This window comes from Schistocerca cancellata, chromosome 4 (genome assembly GCF_023864275.1).
Source record: "Schistocerca cancellata isolate TAMUIC-IGC-003103 chromosome 4, iqSchCanc2.1, whole genome shotgun sequence".
Taxonomy (NCBI): domain Eukaryota; kingdom Metazoa; phylum Arthropoda; class Insecta; order Orthoptera; family Acrididae; genus Schistocerca; species Schistocerca cancellata.
Genome location: NC_064629.1, coordinates 484,000,415 through 484,024,441, shown reverse-complemented (window position 1 = coordinate 484,024,441; position 24,027 = coordinate 484,000,415). Strand labels below are relative to the sequence as shown.

The 24,027-nt window shown below is 42.4% G+C and overlaps 1 protein-coding gene across 1 annotated transcript in view; it reads right to left on the bottom strand.

The window, feature by feature from the left end:
* Positions 1–22,492, bottom strand: part of LOC126183885 (chloride channel protein 2) — a 523,840-nt gene extending 501,348 nt beyond the window's left edge. Inside the window, exon 1 of the mRNA XM_049926191.1 lies at positions 22,356–22,492. Coding sequence (XP_049782148.1) covers positions 22,356–22,412 — 57 coding nt within the window. The 5' untranslated portion in view covers positions 22,413–22,492. The remainder of the gene's footprint in view (positions 1–22,355) is intronic.
* Positions 22,493–24,027: the final 1,535 nt, after the last annotated feature.

Sequence of the window (24,027 nt, the reverse complement as noted above, 5' to 3'; positions counted from 1 at the left end):
CTGGGAATCATTATTACCCCAGCCTACTTACCTTTCCTTCTTCTGTCGATATTGCTTCGTAGCTGTCCAGGTATTATTTCATCTAATTCTATTCATAAAAAGGGCTCATGGTCTATGTTATTGTGCCCCTCTGAAGTGCCGTCAGGTGCATCGTCTCCGGCGTTTCGGCAGATATTTGCAATTTCATTTTTGCAATGTGTAGCTGGAATCAGCCCAAACAAATGGTGCTCAACACATCTTTTATGCGACGACCAGTGTCGACGGAAAGCTTCTATTTGTTTCAAACAAAATGGTTTCCACAGCAGAATTTTACGTGTCATTCGATAGAACGGTCCCAAATTAGTCTAGTGCGATGTTTGTCTTGTCAATATGTATTAATAGGAACAGCAAAACACAGAGAATAGCGAGTACTCCAGCAGCGAATGAGCAGCGCTGCTTGGTACCGGTAGCAGTCAGCGCAGTCCAGTGTGGTGCTGTCGCGGCTGGAGTGCTGGTTACTCTTCGTATTTTGCTGACCATGTTAATACATATCGATCCACCGCATTCTAAAGGTTGTATGAAATATCCTTCTGCTCGTCTATTAACCATCGATCAAAAACGCATTAACATGGATACTGTTCAAAAACGTGTATACTTATTTAAACAGAATTTCATGGAGTTTCTCCGATGCTCATAGCAGTAGCTGAAATGTGGGTACACCACTACACAGAGGCAAAAAAAATTTGCAAAAGTTGGAAGAACACTGGAGAAATGATTTGCAGGTTATGTCGTGAGTAGCGATTGGTCGGACTCTCATAGCGTGGTCCTCACAGGGCAGAAACATCGACGGAGACTATTAAGCTTAGTGCTGAACAAAATGAAGCACACTATTTAAGTTCAACATCCACACCTTGCAATTTAGTAAATACTCTCGCAAAGGATTACACACCCTCAGGCACATCTGCTGCACAAGTGTGTAATGTTCGTTACGAAGAGCTCCCACAAATCTGAAAATTGCTTTTTCAAAGGTAATCAGAAGACATACACTATCCGATCAAAAGTATCCGGACACCCATATTTCCTGTAGAAGTGACCACTGAAAGTCACGAGAGATGGACCCGCGAGTGTGAAAGGAGCGCGGAGCACTGTGTTGTCAGTAGAGAAGCAGTTACAGCAAAATCGGTTGTGGCCCCGAACATGGACTGATCACTGGGTGTCACCCATCAACGAGCCTTGTTAAGCTGCCCAAGTGGGCTGTTTATTATGTGATTGTGAAGAGAGTACGTGAAGGAACAACCACAGCTAAACCAAGACCCAGTGGGCTTCACGCACTGAGGCACAGGGACCGTCGAGCATGGCGGAGGGTAGTTGTAAAAACTCGCATGCAATCAGCCGAAGGACTCACTTGTGAGTTCCAAAGTACTGACAGCAGTCCAGCTAGCACAGTGATTGGTTAGGAGTTAAAAAGAGGGGGAGCAATAATCGAGCCACACATTTCTATAGTCATTGGTATGCGACGGTTGGGTTGATGTACAGAAAGACGCCACTGGACGACTGGAAACGAGAAATTTGGAGTGATGAATCTGGCTGTACTCTGTGGCAATCTGACGGAATGATCTGAAATTGGCGAATTCCTAGAGAACGTTACCCGCCGTCGTGTGACGCGCCGCCAGTGAAGTAGGGAGGAGGCGATGTTACAGTATGAGGGTATTTTCCATCAGGGTGTGGCCCCGATTGTGCTTAAGAAAAGCTAAAGGCGGAAAGATATGAGCACTTTTTATTGCACTGTGTATTTCGTACAGTAGGGGAACAGTACCAGCATGACCATGCACCCTGTCATAAAGCAGCATCTCTTGGGCAATAGTTTGCAGAGAGTAACATTCCTGAAATTGGCTGGGATGCCCAGGGTCCTGATCTGAACCCAACGGACCTCATTTGGGACGACTTAAAACGTCGACTTTGCTCAAGACTCCAGCGTCCAGCATCAATATTTTCCCTGGTTTCGGCTCTTGAGGAAGAATGGGCTGGCATTCCTCCACAAACGTTCAGACACATTATTGTCAGCGTCCCTGGCACAGTTTAAGATGTCATAACGGCCAAAGGGCAACACACTCGTTATTCATGTCCACTAACAAGTGTCCCGATACTTTCCACCAGATGGTGTATCTGGAAGAATATTGACATCAAATCCTGAGGTTGAAACTGCGCAGTTCAACAAATCTTATTTTACTGAGGATGTGTAAAATTTGGAACGAATTAAAAGCATTAACTTACAAGGACTCCCCATCACACCTTCATCAGTGGTGGTAAAATGGCCCGTCAAAAACTGAAAACCGATGAATCATGAAAACAGAAAGAAGGTGTACGTAACTGTGTAAAAGGAAGCAAAATAGAAACAGTCAACGATTGAAGCTCAAGATGTGCAACATCAAGCGAATTCTAATAGCTGCGGCGTTGTAGTTATGTCGCCACTGTGTTGGAGTGGAAAGCGGGAGATTTGTGTTCAAATGTTGGTCATGCCAATACTTTCTTTTCCATAAAATTATGAACTTTTTGTCCGATTATTCACGTGTCTGTTCTCCTTCCATAGCCTTGGCAATTGTCAAACTATGCGTTGGTTATAGAATATGAGTAATTTGGTAAGCATATATTACCACCGCAAGTAAATGTGATGAACAGTGAGAGTGGGCGAGACACCGCATGGACCTGTCACAGAAATGAAAACAACAAATAAACGGGTGTGAACTATGTTTCAACAAAGGAATTCAAGAGTCAAAACTTCCAAAACGTATTGCAAGAGATGTAACACGTGGTACTTTTATAGAACAAATAGGAAATACGTACGTCTGGATGTCCCTTACTTTCATTTCGCTCTTGCAAATGGACATTACTCCACAACAAAGACACACATCTGAATACAGCGAACAGACAAGTCAATGACCGGACGGAAAGTTCATCATTGCGTGGATATATGTATATGCGGGCAAGAGGGAGATTTGAATACGGATCTCCCTCCTCGTAATTCAATGCCGTGACCACATAACCACGACGCCGTGGCTATTCAGATTCGCTCGATGTTGCAAGATCTTGAGCGTGGGCCGTTCACTGTTTCTATTTGCTTCTTTTTTCACAGTTCAGTACGCCTTCTTCCCGTTTTCATGCTTGATCTGTGCCCAGTTTTTGAAGGGCTGTCCACTGGGCCATTTTACGACTAAATCTAAGGAGGCTGCGATGGGGAGTTTCCTTTGTTAGAAGGAGATGGGCTTAATGAAAAGAAAAAGACCGCGTATATCTCGTGTTTTCTAAGTCAGGCAGAAACCTTTGGAACGGTCTCCGTATGGTTTCCCATGCACATTCGCTGCTGTCGTTTTTGCAAGTGAATTTACAGATAGAAAATATCTGGATAACACCAAAAATTTTAAACAAAGACGATAAAGTTTGTATGAGGTTCTTCAGGGTGAAATTGTAACTGAATTTTAAGTTAGCGGACAGACACACTCGTTGCGCCGACGACTACGACAGAGGAGCTAAGCACGGTCGTAGCATCCGCGAATTAGCATCTGGTCGTCAGTGACGCCGGCTCGTAACACCACTAACGAGACCCGTGGAAGAAGTGTCAGATCCAAATTATCTCGTATTAGGTGCTCATTCGCGATGTTCGACGAAACGGATGCTCTAAATAAGCTTGCTTATGCAGCCGGTAAGTCACAGTACTCTGCCAGACAAAAAGTGAGAGCACAAGCTTAGCGAATTTCCCTAGTATAAGGCGCACAGAAGGCTGCCACGTGCACTCTTCGATACTGCAGTACAAAGCATGTCTTCCCCTGCAATACCTCCCTGATCTGTATATCACTGATTATCATCTCTTTCTCCATCAGGAAAAATTACTGGGAAAGCTGACGAAGAATGAAGGAAGGTCAGGGTTTAATGTATCGTTAGCGACGAAGCCATTCGAGATGTAGCACAATCCAGGATTGGACGAGAATGAGAAAGGAAACCAGCTGTGACTTTTTCAAGGAATTTGTCCTGATCTTTATTTCAAACAATTTAGGGAAACCAAGGAAACTAAAATTCGAATGGCCGGATCGGCATCAGAGTATCGCTCTGCCTGAATACGATTGCACTACCTAAACCACTGCTCCATGCTCTCTGTGAAAGACTCTTGACTACTTCTGATTTTTTTATTTGCTTCAGGAACTACATTGACTGATAAAAAAGCACCCCCTCTGGCCTCATTGCATGCAATGAGTTGGTTGGGAAAGGTATCATAAAATCGTTGTATTCTCTCCTGAGGCGAGGTGGCCCACAAGTGTTGTAACTCCATGCTAGCCATGCACTGGGACAGATTTGACGTCCTGGCTCGTCCCACACATGCTCTATTGGGAACAGAACTGCAGATCTTGCTAGCCACGAGAATACCTCAAAATCGCACCTACAGTTCACAGAGACAAGTCCCATGTGAGGACGAGCGTTGTCCTGATGGAAAAAAGGCAAACGATACCGTCACATGAGAGGTAACACATGAGGAAACACGGTGTCTGGATGTACCGTTGTACTATGAGAGTTCCCTCAGTCACTATCAGTCCCGACCTGAAGTCGCACCCGATAGCTCCACACACAATGACGCCAGCAGTAACACATCTGAGGCTCTCTACAAAATATTGGAAAAATGGTACTTCTCCCTAGGTCGCTCCTTACAGGCCGACGATGGTCATCCAGGGTAGTGCGGAACCGCGATTCATCGCTGAACACAATCAGACGCCATTCAGCAGCAGTTCATGCTTCTTGGTCAAGGCACTATTCCAAACGCAGCCGTTTGTGTAGTGGTGTTAATGGCAGTCTACGCATGGGACGGTATAAAAATCTATTTGCTCCGACCAGTGCTGCAGCACGCCACAGAATATTGCAGGGAGCCCATTACATGGTCTCGGATATCAGGCACATGTGATGCGATTACTACGTGCATGGTACTCAATACGACGATCCTTGCTTGTGACAGTCTCACATGGCCGACTGGGATCTTAACTACGAGTATGCCTACTCTCACTTCCCCGTGCAGTCCATCAATGGGACACTGTCACATGCGAACGCACCACAGACCTGGATATTATACAGTTCGACCAGCCAACCATTGGAGACGCTCGGTGAAGTCCCTTTCAAACTGTCAGATGCTGGGAAATCTGTTTCACACGAGTACGCGGCACCTCCATGTCCTTCACAGTGATCATTCAATATCTGATGCTTTTCACGCTCCTTATATACCATACCTGGACTTGTAACAACACTAAACACGAGCTATGCTAATGCACTTCTGGTGGCCGTTCTACCTGTCACAGGGATTTTAAACCTAATCATTTACGAATACAATTCCGCCGATGGTGTGTACTTGTGCGAAGGTGCTTTGACGTCCACCTATGTCATCTGAGTGAGTGCTTCACTTTTTTTGGTCAGGCTGCGTGTATAACAATGATACATGTCGGTATTAAAAAATCCTTGCTCCGAGCAGCTTCATTTCACTACATGATTCTTTAATGCACAGACATATGTCTGAAACTGCCAATTTTTACACACAGTCACATAGTCGTGTCGGTTGGCTCTATGGAATTCCCCAAATTCGTGACGTTTTCCCCGGTTCTTCAAACGCGAGATTCTAGTCATCTGAGTGACGTCCAGTTTGATCAATCGGTCTGCGCAAAGGTGAAAGGCTTGTATTTTTTTTTGTTTCATTCGTTCTTCTAGATGACCAGTCCTCTGTTACAGAAAGGTGTTGTGTGGTGAAATGCTAGGAACTAATTGTAAGCCGAGGAAATTTCTTCGGAATTCAGTCCAGTCATGCACAAGTGCCGTTGATTTGCCTCAGACCGTGTCCCATCTGCAGCCGAAGCTATCCTTCCTATCCTTCGGCCAGTATTGATAGAAAATACAATTAGTCTCCACAAAGGATCAGTCATAATGAAATAATGAACGTGAATGACTCTTGAACTCTTATGACATTAATTTTAATCATCTCAAGAACAATGTTGATGTGGAAGTGGCAGAGGATATGACGGCGGACTATTGTTAAGGGGAATCTGGTTCAAATCTCTATTTAACTATTCTGATTTGGGTATTCCATGATTTTGCCAGATAATTCCGACTGAACTGTCATATAATACCTTCAGATGTGGCTACACTCGCACCTTTTTTCGATAACAGTCAAAACTGAGATCTGTTCAGATGCCTAAACCGGATCGTTGACAAGACATTCAAATAACAAGAAAACAGTAAGCTCAGAAACGATTAAATGCGGCGGGCATCACATCGACAAAACGGTTATAAGCGTTTTCATTTAAGTTACTTTCAGAGGTGGCATACCTGTATCGAACATTTGAATTGTATCATCCCAGAAAATATTTTCAACTGTCGAGTTTATTGCTTGGTTACAGATAATAATAGAGTGGTACTTAAGAAATAATGAGATTAATTTGATGACCTCGTTAATATTTTTGACTAAGGAAACATAGAAAACTGGTTTATTGGCAGCCTTTGACATTTATTTACAACCATGTGCAAAAAACGGTTATATTAACTTTGCTTGTGATCTTCCGCTGAGCATTCTTCCCTTACGACCTTGAAACTAAAAAACTGGCTCCAGAAGACAGCTACTCTGGAAAGATTACGTCAGATCTGTGGAGAGATGCGCCTTTTGCAGTTACCAGCAATAGCAATAGCTTTTTTTTTTTTTTTGAGTTAATGTCTTCACTAATGTTTGCATACTTTTTGCTCTTCTTCTGACTGGTCTGCGTCTACAGAAAACACTTTTGTATGTCTGGGCCTGCCTTGATGCCAAAAATTGTATTAGTTTCATTAACAGTAGTTTCAGCAAAGTGTTCCAATCGTAAACTGGATTTTAGTTCCATAAATTCGTGAAGTACGGGAAGACATACAGGGTGCTTTCGTGATGATGTTACCAGCATTCGGGGATGACGGAGAACTGTGTGCGTGGCCTTGGAGTAACTAAGTTATGCCAGCGCTGCTTACGAACCGTTTCACAAGCCTTTTTTTTTCTGTAGCGATCTCCTGCCTCTGCTGAACCCAGAGAGGTGCACGCACCGCCAAGCAGAAATTCGGTGTCGCTCCGCGAGACACGCTGTCGTTGCGCAGATGGTACTCGATTAAGCTTATGACAATTTTGGTGTGTCTAGAACATTTTTTCGTGGTAAATTCTGGCGCATAATGAAGGATTCCGTTGCGGACTTGAACCTATCTCTATCTTCTCCCAAAGAATGCACTTTTTAAGAGCGCCTAGCGCAGTGTAACGACGGCCGGCTTACACCACACAACGGTACTGCGCCTATGTGAGCCGCCTCGTGCACTGACACTGCTTAGCGCCTGGTAGGCCTATGTTTGCTTGCGTGCTCTCCGCTGTCGCCTCTACCTCGCTAAATACTTGGCGGCGGATCGCACCAGTCTCTCTGCTATCACAAGCGGTAGCTATATGTTGCTGCGCTCTCTCACTAAAGTTACACCGTAGATTATCTTGCACATCTTCCCGACTGACGACACAATATTCGTTCTTTCATTTCGAAAAATGCTACTTACATAGCAATATGCACTGGGCGACGTAACCATATAGGACTTGAGAGAGGTACAAATCACCGAGCTGCCATAGTGATTTATGTCTATGCAATTTTATCGATGACTTTGTAACATTCTCATTCGTTTTGACGAGTTAAATAATTTATGGCTTTTGAAATGTAAACTGTTCACAAAACGTTTTCGTCGTACTAATGATCTTTTTTTAAAAAATCGAAAACCTGCATTCTCAGTGCAGTACAGTAGAGCATGATGTGTCCCCAATCATTAACGGGACATTGCGGCTTATGTGGATTGTATTGTTCGTCAGCCGGCCGCGGTGGTCTAGCGGTTCTGGCGCTGCAGTCCGGAACCGCGGGACTGCTACGGTCGCAGGTTCGAATCCTGCCTCGGGCATGGGTGTGTGTGATGTCCTTAGGTTAGTTAGGTTTAAGAAGTTCTAAGTTCTAGGGGACTTATGACCTAAGATGTTGAGTCCCATAGTGCTCAGAACCATTTGAACCATTTTTATTGTTCGTCAACATGCCTCAAAGGCACTTTTGAAACTTAGCCCGTGAGCGTATTGTCACTTTACTGCAGGAAGGCAGGATAGTTCCTTCAACAACGCTTCGGAATTTTCCATCTGTAATAATCTTGCTTTTTATAAGACGTCTAAATTTAATCTTACTTCTTTTACTAAATAATGTCTTTTATTTAGTAGGGAAACAGCAAAAGTAGGAAGTGAAGAGAGGGCTTAACGTGCTGTCGAAAACGAGCTCATTACGTGTGGAACTAGATGGGGATGGGCAAGGATGGGGAAATAAATCAGCCGCGAGCTCTTCAGGGATATCGTCCCGTCATTTGCCTCACGCGATTAGGGAAACCACTTAAATCGTAAATCTCGATGGCTAGACGAGAATCTGAACCGCTGTCCTCCCGAAAGCAAGTCCAGCCTCTATGACCGAGGGCGCCATATCACTGTAATGAATTGACTGGCGCTCGCCAAGAAAGTCTAAATCCTTTTCATCGCAAAAAGGTTGGCTGACAGGGGTAGGAGAAATAATGCCGAACTACATTTTCTGATTTTTGAACTGAGAGCCGATATCTCGGCGCAATTAAAAACTTGATCACAGTGTCTTACAGAATGTAGATATAGAAATTATTAACGGTGATCTCTCTGTTGAATGGGAACAAGAATTTTGATATCCTCCTGGTGGGATGGTATTTGAGAGGAAGAGGTTATATGTTGGTACCAGGTATCGCCCCTTCTTTTGATACAAAATCATCCATAACAACATAAAATCTGTATAGTGTACAAGCATTCATCACAGACATAACACAACAGAGTTTCAGAACTGACTCATTATCCACAGAACAAAGGAATGGACTGTTAAACCACATTTACTACGACCTCACTAAGAACCAAATGGTGCTTGTCTTCAAATCTCATTATTGTATGTGAAGGTTTACATCTGAGGTGGAACGATCTCAACATAACATTAAGAAACTGGAAGTGTTCAAAGAGAAACGAATTTTATGCCAGCGCGAGAAACCTTCTGGATAATTTGCTTTCCACCCTTCAGAATTCAATTTGGTGATTATTTTAACACTTCCCACACAATAACGCCCACCTTTTCCAGTCTGGAGGCATCATATCCAACTACTGTTCAAGAGTTTGCAAAGACAAATATTGGAGCTGATCGTGAACAGAACTGATCAGTAATGAAACTGAATCCCTTGCCGACAGAATAATTTAAAGAAAAACCGGTGATGTGGACGTCTGTACAATTTACAGCATTCTTCATCTATGAAAATACAATACATTCTCTCGAGGGACTCTTTTGTAGGATTTTCACGACGGCCGTGCGGGCTAGCCGCGCGGTCTCAGGCGTCTTGTCACGGTCCGGGCGGCTCCCCCTGTCGGAGGTTCGAGTCCTCCCTCGGGCATGGGTGTGTAATTACGTAGTGCGTAAGATTAGGGACCGATGACCTCAGCAGCTTGGTCCCATAAGACCTTACCACAAATTTCCAAAAAAATGGTTCAAATGGCTCTGAGCACTATGGGACTTAACATCTGAGGTCATCAGTCCCCTAGAACTTAGAACTACTTAAACCTAACTAACCTAAGGACAACACACACATCCATGCCCGAGGCAGGATTTGAACCTGCGACCGAAGTGGTCGCGCGGTTCCAGACTGAAGCGTCTAGAACCGCTCGGTCACGACGGCCGGCACAAATTTCCAATTTTTCACGATGCACACGACTACTACAAGTAGATGCTGTTGTGGAAACTTTGTCACCTCGTCAGACATTTACGATCTGAACATCGAACAAATGTGATATTTATTTCGCTATTTTATAGCGAATGCAGTTATAGTTACACGAGGTTTCTTACAAGTGGAATAATCAGATTTTGCAACGGATAACGTAACGTAGAACATCACTGCGTTTTCCCATTTTGAACCCATAAATTTACGTAAATCATAAGTTCACTGAAAGCGAGACAGGTATTTTTGCAATAATTCTCGAAATTTCTGCTCAGCTCAATTGATGTTCCGTTCCATGTCCGTTTATGTAAATGCAGTACTGATTTACCGATTTCCCCTCTAGTAAGGTTCTTATTGCATAGGCAAACAGCAAGCAGTTTCTCACGAGAATATATTGCACAACGCCTTTTGCATCACAGCTTCCCTTCGTTTAGTTAGGTAACGTTAGTGTGTCTCTAATAAACCCGTTGTTTACAGGACGTTCCGTTAGAAGACGAGAGAAGAGGGGAGGTACAACTTCTCAGTCCTTCCGGTCGGTTTCGTAAAAGGTGTGAATCGTTTCCTGCCTCCGTTCGTGATAATCTGGGTTCCTGGGGTTTCCTTTCGCAATAACGAACTTTAAAACCTACTGCGAATTATTTTTTCGGCCTCTGTACTACCAGACAAACTTGGTTTAGAAATTACGCTGTGTTTCAATTTGTAATGTTGTTATAGTACGGATGGTCATATTCGCATTAGTACGCCCTTATTACTTTCTAACCTTATGGGGACACAGTCAAATGTGGAAATCGAGATGCGATACTTGACATCTTTCACACGTACGAAGAATAATGTGAAGATCATTTGATCTTAGCCTTTTTGGTCGTTTTTTAACGCAGTGACCGATGACTATGAACAAATTCTTATCTCGAAATATTTACAGTCACAGCAGGTTCATCAACAGATGACAACCTTTACCTAAATATTAAATATTATTTTGCGAAGCACACGTAGAACGTTGATCAAACTGTAGTGGTCTTGTAGAATCCAGAATGCTTTAGCTTGTTGTAGTTTTCACTCCGCAAAGTGGTTTGGTGCATAAGTCCACGCTAGTCTACCCTGTGCAAGTCTCCTCATTTCTTTAACAACTGAAATCTGCAGCCACTTGAACCTATTTAATGTAGTCAGACCTTAGTCTCACTCTACACTTCTTAGCTCACACTCTTCCCTCTATTACCAAACACACTATTCCTTGATGCCTCCGAAAGAATCTCATCAACTGACCCCTTTCGTTCGTCAAGTCGAGCTACAAATTTCTTCTCTTCCCCAACTACTTTGATATCTCTTCATTAGTTAACTGATGTATCAGTCTGATCATCAGCACTGTTCAGTAGCGTTACATTTCAAAAGCTTCTATTCTCCTCTTGTCTGGACTGAACATCGTACACGATTCACTTCCGTACGAGGCTACACTCTAGAAAAATATAGTCCGAGAAGACTTCTCAATACCTAAATTTGTATTAGATGTTAAAATATTTCTCTTTTTCAGGAAAGCTCTTCTCGCTTTCTTTACTGTACATTTGCTTTACTTCTGTCGTTCTCAGTTACTATATGCGTCTGAAAATTCCGCTGAATTGTCACAGAATATGAAAAAAACAAGAGTTACATACAAAATACCTCTATTGGCCTTTAAAGCAATCACCATCGCACTCGTCTCATTGCGAAATGGAGCAACGCGTTAAAATTAGGTCTCGCTTAAAATTAGGGAAACGGCAACGGGGACTCGGGGAATGTTAGTGCAAGTATATGGTGTTGAAGCAGCGAGTAGACGCTTTAGAGACGGAAAGGATGGAATCGATGACGAGCCGCATTCGGGTGAAGACTCACTATCCCTGAGAACATCGAAAGAGTGCGACGGATGCTTGCGTATGATCGGCGGCTGTCTTCGAAAATGAGAGCAATAGAGCTGAAGATATGCAAAGATTGTGCAAGAACTGCTGTTCAAGAACATTCGCAGACGTTGCGTATGTCCAAAAGCGCGTGACCATGGCGCTTCGAGCAATCCACGAGAAGCGTTCGCTGATGGTTTCCAAAAGCTTTACAACCGACGTCAGAAGAGTGTTGCATCTAATAGTGATTACTTTGAAGGCCAGTAAAGACATATAGTATGTAACTCCTGTTTTCTTTACTTTCTGAGACCATTAACCGAATTTTTCAGAAGCGCTTTGTATTCTGATGCCCACATAGCAATTTCTATCTACTTCTTTCAGCGTCTCGTTTTCTAATTTAATCGCTAGAGCATTACCTAATGTCATTCAGCAAAACTAAACTATTCTTGTAGTGCTTCTGTTTATGTTAACCTTATGAGCTCTTTTGAAGACACTGTCTATACTGTATTGTTAAACTGACGTTCAAAGTCCTCTGCTGTCTGTGAGAGAATGACAATCCGATTGTCAAATATCAAAGTTTTATTTCTTCTTTGACAATGGGCTACGATTCTGTCTCACTCCCTTCTTAACTACTGTCTATCTTGTATTTTCTTCGACTCTTATAAACGCAGTCAGGTTTCCGTGCAAGTTGTAGATAAACTTTCGCTCCTTATGTTTTTTCCTTGATAACTTGAGAATTTCAAAGAGTATATTCCAGTCAACACTGTCGGTTTTTTTTTAGAGGTACACAATTACTGTTAACGTAGATTCGTCATTCTTAAGTCTGTTTCCTAAGTCGGAGGGTCACTATTGCCTCAGGTGAGGCTGCATTGCTTCGGAACCTAAACTGGTCCAGTCGGCTTCTACCAACGGTTCCAATATTCTATGGATAATTCGTATTAGCATATAGCAAAGCAATGTAAACTCTAATACAAAGAAAAGACGCATACGAAGAAGTTACGCAAATAGGACACAAATTCATATTCAGTGGAAAATGCGAAATTGTAAACTTTGGTGGCAGATGTATGAATGTGCGTTGCTGCAGCGCAATGTCACCGCGCAGCTGACAACGATCGTAAACAGGGGACATGTCGATAGCAGGGCCTATTCATTACGTGTACTCAGCTGGACAGTGACTATGCCTCGTAAACAGGCGAGTGAACAGTATACGGCGTTATCAGCTTTTGGAAGAGGACGTGTAGTTGGGTTGAAATAAGCCGGTTCGAGAAATCGGCGAATCGCTCGACGTTTGAATAGGAGCGATGCCACCATTCGACTATGTTGACAAAAACGGGTGAACCATGGCCGAACACAGCGTCAAGATGGAAGCGGTCGAGCTACAGAGACGGAGAACGGAGCAGTCGTGAGAGGGGTACTCACCGCCCCGGATTCATAATTATCATAGACCCGAAGTGCAAATGATGCTTCAGTGATCACAACGACCAATAATAGGGGGCTTACAGAAAGGGGGTGCCCTCTGCGTCAGGTGCCATTGACATCCGTACATCAACAAGCCCGTTCGCAGTGGTGTCGGGCACATTCGAAGTGGAATCTTACTGACTGGTGTAGAACTGCCTTCAGTGAAGAATCCCGCTTCGAATTGGGCCCTGTTGACCAGCGAAGACGTGTCTAGAGACGCCCCGACAGCGGTGGGATAGCAAGTAGGCTGTCGCCCGCCACACGGTCCGACAACCAGGAGTGATGGTGTGGGGTGCCATTTCATTTCCTAGAGCACCCCTTTGGTTGTCATCTGCGGCCCCGTTGCACCACAGAGGTACTCGACAATATTCTATGCTCCGTTTCGTTTTCCTACACGGTAAGCCATCCTGGCTTACATTTCAGCGAGATAATGCCCGCCTGCAGACGCCGATAGTTTCTACTGACGGTCTTCGTGCTTGCCAGACTCTACCTTGGCCAGCAAGGTCGCCGGAGCTGCCCCCAACTGTGAAGGTTTGGAGCATTACGGGCAGGAACCGAGCCAGCTTGGTATTTTGACGATGTAACGCGCCAATTTGACAGAATTTGGGACGATATCCCTCAGGAGGACATCTAAAAACCCTATTAGTAAATGCCAAGCCGAATAACTGCTTGCATGAGGGCCATAGGTGGACCAAGGCGTTGCTGATCTGCTCAGTTTCTGGAGCTCTTTCTCTTGAGTAACTCATCCAATGTTTTCTGAAAGCCGAGCAGTTCTAGGCGCTTCAGTCTGGAACCGCGCAACCGCTACGGTCGCAGGTTCGAATCATGCCTCGGGCATGGATGTGTGAGATGTCCTTAGGTTAGTTAGGTTTAAGTAGTTCTGAGTTCTAGAGCACTGATGAAAAAAATGGTTCAAATGGCTCTGAGCACTATGGGACTTAACATCTGAGGTCATCAGTCCGCTAGAACTTAGAACTATTTGAACCTCACTAACCTAAGGACATCACACACATCCGTGCCCAAGGCAGGATTCGAACCTGCGACCGTAGCGGTTGCGTGGTTCCAGACTGAAGCCCCAAGAACCGCTCGGCCACGCCGGCCGGCTGTAAATACATCTAACGATTTCTGCTCCACTCGTATAATTCCTTCTTAGTGCTTAGTTTTTTTCTTTTGGTGTATATTCACTGGTGGCAACGGCGTTGCCGCAGTGGATACACCGGTTCCCGTGAGATCACCGAAGTTAAGTGCTGTCGGGCGTGGTCGGCACTTGGATGGGCAACCATCCAGGCCGCCATGCGCTATTGCCATTTTTCGGGGTGCACTCAGCCCCGTGATGCCAATTGAGGAGCTACTCGACCGAATAGTAGCGGCTTCGGTCAAGAATACCACCTTACGACCGGGAGAGCGGTGTGCTGACCCCATGCCCCTCATATCCGCATCCTCCACCGGGGATGACACGGCGGTCAGATGGTCCCAGTAGGCCACTCGTGGCCTGAAGACGGAGTGCTTTTTTTTATTCACTGGTGCATAAAGGATATTGACATTGTGCTAGCACATAAAAAAATACATGAAAAAATTTTCACACAACTTTCTGGATTCTACGACATACAGCTTTGGCGAGTTGCATTGTGATGCTTGAAATAATGGTCCTGTAAATATCGCTACTCACTGATGAGCGTTTAGTAGCTTTAAGCTACCTCAAGGGGAATATATACTTCAGTGCAGTAACTCGCTATAGCTTGTTGTTTATATCTGAACTGTTTTCTGAAATTTGTAGGCTTGAACGCTGTGTTAAGTGCAAGAGAAAAAACGTACAGAACAACACGGCATCGTTCCAGAACCTTTGGAATCATACTCATAGTACGACACCTACACAACGAATGAAGCTATTAGCCGCAGGTTTAATCGACGCAGGTTGGTTGGTTCATTGGTTGTTTTGGGGAAGGAGACCAGACACTCGAGGTCATCGGTCTCATCGGATTAGGGAAGGACGGGGAAGGAAGTCGGCCGTGCCCTTTGAAAGGAACCATCCCGGCATTTGCCTGGAGTGATTTAGGGAAATCACGGAAAACCTAAATCAGGATGGCCGGACGCGGGAGTGAACCGTCGTCCTCCCGAATGCGAGTTCAGTGTCTAACCACTGCGCCACCTCGCTCGGTTCGACGCAGGTAAAATATTATTAGTGGCGATGGTCAGGTAAAGGATTAATCGAAATACAAGTCGTCAAATATTCTTTCTGCAGCGGTAGGAGTACAAACCACAATTTTTGGTAGTTTGAGACGTTTTGAAACGTGGGCCGCTCTATTTCGAGGACCCAGATGCAAGATTGAATGAGAGAAAAGTCGTGACAATGTAATACAAGACACTGTAATGTTGTCAGGTGGAGAAAATAGCGATATTCAGTTTTGATACATTCCTTCTTTTCGCAGATCTGGAGACATCGGTGATTGTAATGCTTAAGATTTTTCTCGCACTTTCATTTGATTTATTGTGATTTAAATCTACTTCGAGGTTATTACAAGCTGAAGATCATCTTTCTTGATGGAAGGAATTTGTGTCTCGCTGCCTCTGAAGCATAAAGATTGGACCTAGCTAATATTGCATGTTACTGAGTGTTCAATTGGCACGTTCCACATCATCTTATATAGTGAATGTTATCTATGGAACGTGGAATTAACTAACTAACCAACTAACTAGTTAGCACGCAAAATGTGGAGCTCAGGACTCATGCAAATGATCACGTATTATATTGACAAACAACAAAGCTCGAATCGGCCCGAATTTCTGTTCTCACTGTCCTGCAAGACATGTAATAGAATTCAGTATTCAACATTCTTTCCAGTTTTTTTACTTTAATTGAATAGTTATCCTACACATGATGCGTGCTTAATGTTAGTAATTATTACACAAGATTTTGTTAAAGCTAGTGACTGCCATTGTAACGGGTAATATTATTAACAAATGAGTGGCTATTTTCACACCTAGGATAGATTTTTTTGTGCACAGTAGCAATATGATGTGGTAAACCTCTATCACTGAGTGAAATTCGACCATAGCTATCAGCTATTACGCTGTAGGTAATATTGAATTTCCTCTTAAATTATTTCAAAGCCAGATATCGCAGCCCTTTACCCAGACCTCTGTTAACAACACTGAGTCATTACGCCCTCTATACGATATCCCCAGACTGGTTAAGCGAGACAATTTCAAATTCTGTTGTTTCCAGACAATCCTAGAAGCAAGCACATTGGTACAGCAAACAGTGCTGCTGCTCTCTGCGCGTAAATGGTTTAGTTACTAGAATTTAAGATTATCGATAAATTCTTGTATATAGAAAAACTGTTCCTCTTAACTTTGATCAATGTGTTTACTGTAGTTCTCTATCAATGTGTAGTGCTAATAAGGTCTTCGAACCCACTGGTGGATCGATGGAAGTTGATTTCTCTTAAACGATTACATATTCAGTAAAAAGTACGCGTGCTATTAACGTTACGTGATGATACTCTCGAGAAAGAGTAAGAGAAGGCTTGGCGTTATGTATCACAAGCGTGGCGGATGTGCAAGCACTTCACCGTACTTATCAGCCATGAAATACTAACAGGAAGATAGCCCACTCCCGTACATTCTCGCTCCACGCGGGTTGCTGGGTACACGCAGTATTTGCGATAGGAGACAATTTCTCGTCCTGGTACACAGAGCGCGTTGATATCAATCCATTTTTAAAATGTTGGTACATGCTGAGAAAATGTTAATTCGATGAACTCAATAATTCTGTTTATACGCCTTTTAAAGTAGTCTTGTTCTGCGCGTTTCTTTCAAATGGTTACATTGCATTACACTGTTATCTTATCAGCAACAGAATTCCATCCAAAGGTGATGAAGGTTTATAATGAGTTTGCTTCTTCATATTCAAAAGTTAAAAAATGGCTCACTGGTTTCAAACGTGGCTATACTTCTCTTGAAGATTCTCCCTGTCACGGACGTTCCGCAACTGCATCGATAGATGAAAGTGTGGAAAATGTGCACAACACGGTACTGGATGAGTAGGGATCAAAGGTGTTACCAGACAGCTAACACTAAAGGCATATTTTAGATTCTTTAAATTAGGGAAAGCTTCGTACATTAGGGACGCCAAATTTATTGAACGCTGACCAAACGCAAACGTGCAAATGAATTTTCAACAACGTTCCGACCGTTTTAGGAAGAACACAACAGAGTTTATGGCCATATTTGTTACCGAGCGTGAGGTATGTGTCCACGATGTCACATCGAAAACGAGACTGTGGTCGAAATAGATAGTGGAAACTACTATTCGTGCAACAAAAATGACGACTTTTTTCCGGTTTCTGTAACACATTCTTCTTATGAAATGCCTAGCATAATGGGTAATAATAACTGACGCACGCAATGTGGGTTTTCTTGACAAATGTGGAATACGTGGGAAGAGGCTTGGATGCTAAAACGAAGACTTGTCCACGAAATTGCTTTGGCAATGAGAAAACTGAAGCATCTGAAGTAAACATTCAGCATCTATGTATTGTCTAGATGTTACACCCTTTTAATTCCGTTTAATCTCACGTCTGCAGAAATTTGCGGCTGGAATTCGTTTCTGTACAATGAAGTCGTCATGACTTTATTAGATGTGTAGTCTGCAGGATTTTCCTAATTGTACTTCTAGGCTGGAATCACCTCACTACAAAAACTTTGAATGAAATGCATTGATCTAAAACAGGACTGCATCAAAAAGTATTGCCAGGCCAAAAATTTATCTTCTTGTCCTCGGATGTATTTGAATGGGTATTGCTGGACGTCTCAAACTACTCTAAGTAATTACACATTGCATTCTCTAAGAAGAAAACCGTGTTATTAATTTATTCCATTCTTGAAGAACAAAATGGGATGTATTTATACAAAATTCAAAATTTCTTAAGAGAAAAATAACTTCTTAGTCGCGATCGCTGTAAAAAAATATTCATTGTACACAGCTGGTTTCGACAAAGCTAAGTTACCATCTTCACGTGTTAGTCTTGCGGCGCCCTGGTAAGCATGGCAGACATGTTCTGTTAGAGGAACGATGATTTAGCTAATTGTGATGTACACAGTAATTTTAATTTTGACTTGCCAACGCATCACTCATTTCATGTTTTATGTACCTGGAAATTCGATGGAAAGATTTTGTGTGTAGACGGCACAGCATGTTTGTAACAAGTTTTGCGGAAACAGATTATCTACGATAACGTTTCTTTACAGCGATCTCGGCTAAGAAGTTCTTCTCCTAAGTAATCACTACAGATCGCCCCTTACAAACTCAACATGAGCAAACTAATTCATAATTTCGATACTGCATTTATATTTGTTTTTCTGTTTGGGACCTGTTCTCCAGTCGAGGGCAGATTATGTGGAAAAGATTAGTCTGATGGAGGATTAGTGCAATATGTTATTGGAAGCATTGTTTATGTATGAAAAACACTACATCTTTCATGTATGTAAGTGGTGAAATTGAACTGGAAGGGGTATGTTAGGTCACAGTGGAGAACTGCTTGAAAAAGATATTCAAGTTTTCCTCTTATACACATACTCCACCTACGAATCCAAGCTCATACAACACCTTCTAGCGATCGGCAAACGTTAGCACTCAACACGCACAGATCATCACGAGACCAAACTAGAAGGAGAGATAGAATGAATTCAAAGGCGTGCTGTTAAAGATATAAATGGCCAGTTGAAGAAAGCTTCGAGTTACGTTATTACTAATCTAAATATGCAGATATGATTGCTCGAGAGAGTCTCGTCAGAGTTTTCACTAGTTGCTTCATGGAATGAATGATATAATTCCTCCCGCACCTCCCGCCGATGATTCAGTAACAAAATACGCCAGGCACGAACCACGCAGCGCTGATTGTGTCTTACACTTCTCCAACAATTCGATGTTTAGGGGCCACGCCCAAAACCTGTAGCAAAAGAAAATTCCAGAGCGGATGAGTTCGTATGCTCCGTTTCTCAGGTGAGACACACAGTCGTTCGTTGTTTATGTACTCATTCATAGATTACTGTGGTCGTGGTCATCTCCTTTACTCACCACAGTGAACAAATAACATAAGATCTTTAATGCCGCTCATTCTTGTCACTGGTTTCGTACTGTTGTTACCTTCGAAAGTATCTTGACATTGTACAACTAGTAGCTAATGCTTGCGCACTGAAATAGTTTTATATACTTCTTCCAAGGGCGTCGCAAAACATTCTCTTTCTTCGAATATCTTTATAAATAATGTTATCGTCCTCAGATATCTTGAAGTTGTTTGCTGTGTCCTGTATGTAAATTTCGAATAGCACTGGTCATAAAATACTTCCTTGATGTGCGTCGGACGTCAAATTGTAACGTGCAAAACTCACTGGATTGATGAAACGAAGGGTGTTTTCTGCGAAAGAAGGTAACAACATGACGCTTGGAACGATATTCCATCAGGTAAAATCCAAGCTTTGTTGAAGTAACAGAGAGTATTCAACGAAACATCACACACTGGACCGAACTTTAACGTCTGGTGCTTAGTGATTCACTTCCATAACACCTTGAATGGTAGAGTCACGCTCATATAAATTCGCCACATTTTTCTTGAATACAATTTAGTCAATGCATATAGCTGACAAAAGCGGACCGAGAAGCCCCAGGAAACAAAAGGAAGCAAAACAACTTGTAATTTAATTTATTATAAAAATGAGTGACGGCGCTGGAGATATGCAAAGTTCTGGGCAAAGAGAGCTTGTTGACTGTCTTCGAATACTTTCAGTATTAATTGTTTCATTAACTGATAGCACTCCCAAAGAGTGCGTGATAAAGTAGCAACAGTCATTGTCTGGAACTGTGATAACGACAATCTGAGTTCGTGATTTCACATCTAATTCGAAAAATACCTTCAGCTCTGACACTTTCGTTTGTTCAAGGACAAACCACTTCGCAACAAACGATAATTTTTGGTTTGCCGGCGAGCAAAGCAATGGTAATCAAGAAACGCGTTGCCAGTTCCGCAACATACAGTTTCGAAAGCATTCAGTATGCACTCTGTCATGGCCTTTCCTTTCAGTCAGGCTTTAGCTACTAAGCAAGAAATCTCAGCAGCTGCGCGAAAACAAGACTTTCGTTCGTGACTCTCTAATCTGTCGGCCCATGTTGAATTTTAACTGCTCTCATTGTAAACGATCGATCGAAGAGGCTTAACTAATAAGTTGTGTAGATCAAGAAGCCATTTCTTTAAAAACTTAATTGTCAGTGATTTATAAATATTTCAACTTGGAATTAAAATATTGTTGACTGTAATGTTCAACGAAATTAAAATCATTGTTGATACTCTTCTTAATTTGCTCATCACGATTTAAATGAGTGTTATTTTTCTTTAGATACATAATGAATCATTTCAGTGTTGTTATTCACGCATGTTCGATGACTTTTAAAGTGACAAGTTACAAAAACATTTTCCAAACCGAGAACTTGTATACTAAAAGCAGTAAAGCAAATATATCAATAGTCATGGGAAAATGGAGAGCTGCACCTAAAAACGCATCATTTAGAAATACTGCTGTAGCGAAGACAAACTGAGATCAATTTGTGACGAATCTGAATATCATGCTTCGTTTGTCGTGATTATTATCTGAAATGGACATCATGTTAACTCAAAGAGTGAACAAATAATACACGCCGGTGGTCGCGGTCGAGTCAGTGGTGAATTTCTTTGTAGTAAGACAGATGCCGAGCCATTCATCATTATAATTGGTTAGTGTCTTCATAGACCGAAAAATAAATGCAAACAATGTAGCTGCTCAATTTTTACCAGCGATACATATTATACTAACAAATGTACAGAGACACTGCCTGCAGAAAGATGTTTGTAGGATCAAAGCATTTTTAGCGTCGTCGGAATTGGAATTTTTAAATAACACTATTGTTTATCTCGAGTTTTTTTTTCCTCTAATATACGCATCCTCGTATATGAGCCCAACCAAAGCGTGTAAATGACAAATTTGTCATCGAATCTTACACTGCTGTCAATATGATGGAGTTATGCCCTCTGATCGTGTTCTGACTATTCTAAATACTGCGATCGGAGCGTAATGGAGAACATGAACTGACTGTTGCCACTTGGGTGATACATAGTATTTGAGTTTTTAAATCTTAATTTCCGTTTTGTTTGTGCAAGCCAGATGCAGACACAAAATCTGCACAACCAGTTTTTTACAAGTCAGCGAAATACTTCGAATATTTTTACTCGGGGATAAAACAAGAGAAAAATTACTGCAACCCTCGAAAGTGGGAATCCTATTAAAGAGCAACCTTTGGAGACACTGAATCTGGCAAATCGCAATATACTGGAATGTCATTCACGAGGACATATACGACCAGACATGACTGAATGAATAACTTTATCAACAAGTTAAGGTAAAGGAGTTCGCTGGGTCGTCTCATAAGATCACAGACAGAAACAGGTTTTCAAACAAGGGAGGCATCTCAAATAATTTTCTCCTCCAGGCTACATTATCGGGATTAACATATAGCGAAACACTTTGGATCTATAAAAGAGTCCTGCAATAGTCTTAAAAGCTCTTACGTGAATTTCGTAAGTAAATATATCGATAATTGCTCACTTTTTCATTCATTTGGGACAGGAAGTATTTGGCAACATACCCTGACAATTAAATAATTGCATTAATTACTCCTTGTTGCTATTTTTTCCGTCTGTGTAGATCAAGAAATGCTTGGCTGAACAACAACAGAGCTGTCATATCTTTCCCTGAGGAACGAACCAATACAGCGTAATATGTAGTCTTCTCTTTTCCTTTAGATATATCTTTTTATGCTGCTGTTGCTCATAGTGGTAAATGAATAACTGTTTCAACAGAAATCATCTGCTCAAATCGATGTAAATACAGTAATAACACCGATATCTAAATGTTTCAGTCATTTTCGCTGCCGCACCACGTGCAGCAACAAAGACCGCTAGATACTCAGTGAGCGCACGCGCGAGTTCTTGACGCGCGGCAGCCTACAAAATTCAAATGCACGAGACTTACACAGTTTTATATGGCTCAAACAAGACATCTGATTATGTGTGGCAAACCCTTCGTGCTAATTTCTCGCTCTCATACAAATACACACTGATAATGACAAGAAAGGAATTGATTTAATGCAGAAAACGTCGGCTGATATATCATTAGAAAGGAAATATTTTTACTTACCAACGTGTGCTGGAAGCCCAGCTCATTTGGGACGTGTAGCCTGTCAACCTGACCCATTTTGGGTGCTTTGTGATATTCAGCTCAAGCGAGGAACACTAGGAAGCAAGCACTGGGCACAGCGATGTGCACGGCATTGTAGTGCGTCGGCGACTGAGGTGGGGAGAGCAGCGCGACCGCCACCTGTTGACGGCACGCTAAACTACCGACGAAGTCAAATCAGCGTCCAATTTTTGTATCCTTTTCCTTTACGCGACATAACAGTCAAGAAACTGAGTGAGCGGCAATGTTATGCACCGAGACTAAATAGTATTCATTGCTGCGGCAGCATCTAATGCTCCAATTAAAATGTTTTAAAATAACAGAGTTGTAAAATGCCCCATTTGTGAACCATGTTTCAGCTATTGTTGGGCACCTCATTTCCAAACAACAAACATGTGTAACAATTGTACTGACAACTGGGTTAAGGCATATGCATTTCAGAAAAATTAATAGTACAAATATTATTAAAATACCGTGGAACTGTATAGTTCTATCTTTACAATATCTGTCTGCTTTTTTTGCTACGAATGAAGACCATTCATACCTACCTAAAGCACCAACTTCGCGAGGGGTGGGGACGACGGGTTGAAGGTGAAGAAGCATCGATGGTGACGGGATATGTAAATGCAGTCCATTCGCGTGAAATATCTGCCGACAATAAACTGTGTGATGTGATTGTCTCATTTCTAACGACGCAGTGAAATCAATTTACTTGTAAAAACTGCAACCAGGCAACGCCTGAAGGAGCAATGCAGATCCTCATTGATGGTTCTTCCCAATAAAAGCGAAATGTGTTGAACACAATATTATGAACATGCAGTAACGATAACAATATATTGTTAAGTACACCGTAGAAACTGAGAGAGCCAATACAACAACAAAAATAATAGTTTAGTAAAATGTATGATGAAAACCATTCCTCCGTGTTTTTAATAAGTGGCTCTGATACGTGAACACGCGTGCTCTGGTAAACGAACACGCAGAAACCGAAGTTCTTAAACAGTGACACGTTTTTATTTTCAGTTGCTGCCGCTACCGAGTCTTGCGCTGTTAAAGGCAGTCGGAGGATGTTACATGGTACTATTGCTCCACTCTCCTGCAACATTCCTGTCGCCTTTTCTTTTTGTCTTTATGTACCGTTCGGTTCCTCTCCGAGTCGAGGTCGCAGTGTTACTCGGAACACACAGAATCAGAAAATTTCTAAAGGTAACTTCTATCACTTCTTTGAAGCATGGGTCCGCAGCTGTTTCTGAACACCGATTACAATATTCACTGGAGTCGTTTTCGGTACCCGGTAAATATTTAGGCCGTTAATCGAGTGTAGGATTTCAGGAAGTGGAACATAAGACACAAAGATGCTTCGCTGCGTTATGGGTGCGGCGCTTAGAAATTCATAGACTGTAACTTCTGGTACAGTGTTCAACCAAATCGGTGCTGTGTGTAAATAAACCATTGTCACTGAACCGTAGCTGATCTCCGCTGCAAGTCTTACCCAAGTGTTTTACAAATATATGGAGCAAATGACAAAAACAAATATCATACATGATTAGATTCTAAAAGTGCATCGCCTCAGAATTTTTTAAGAAAATTTGCTTATTTGTACTCATTTTAATGGATCAGTGGGAGCTGATTC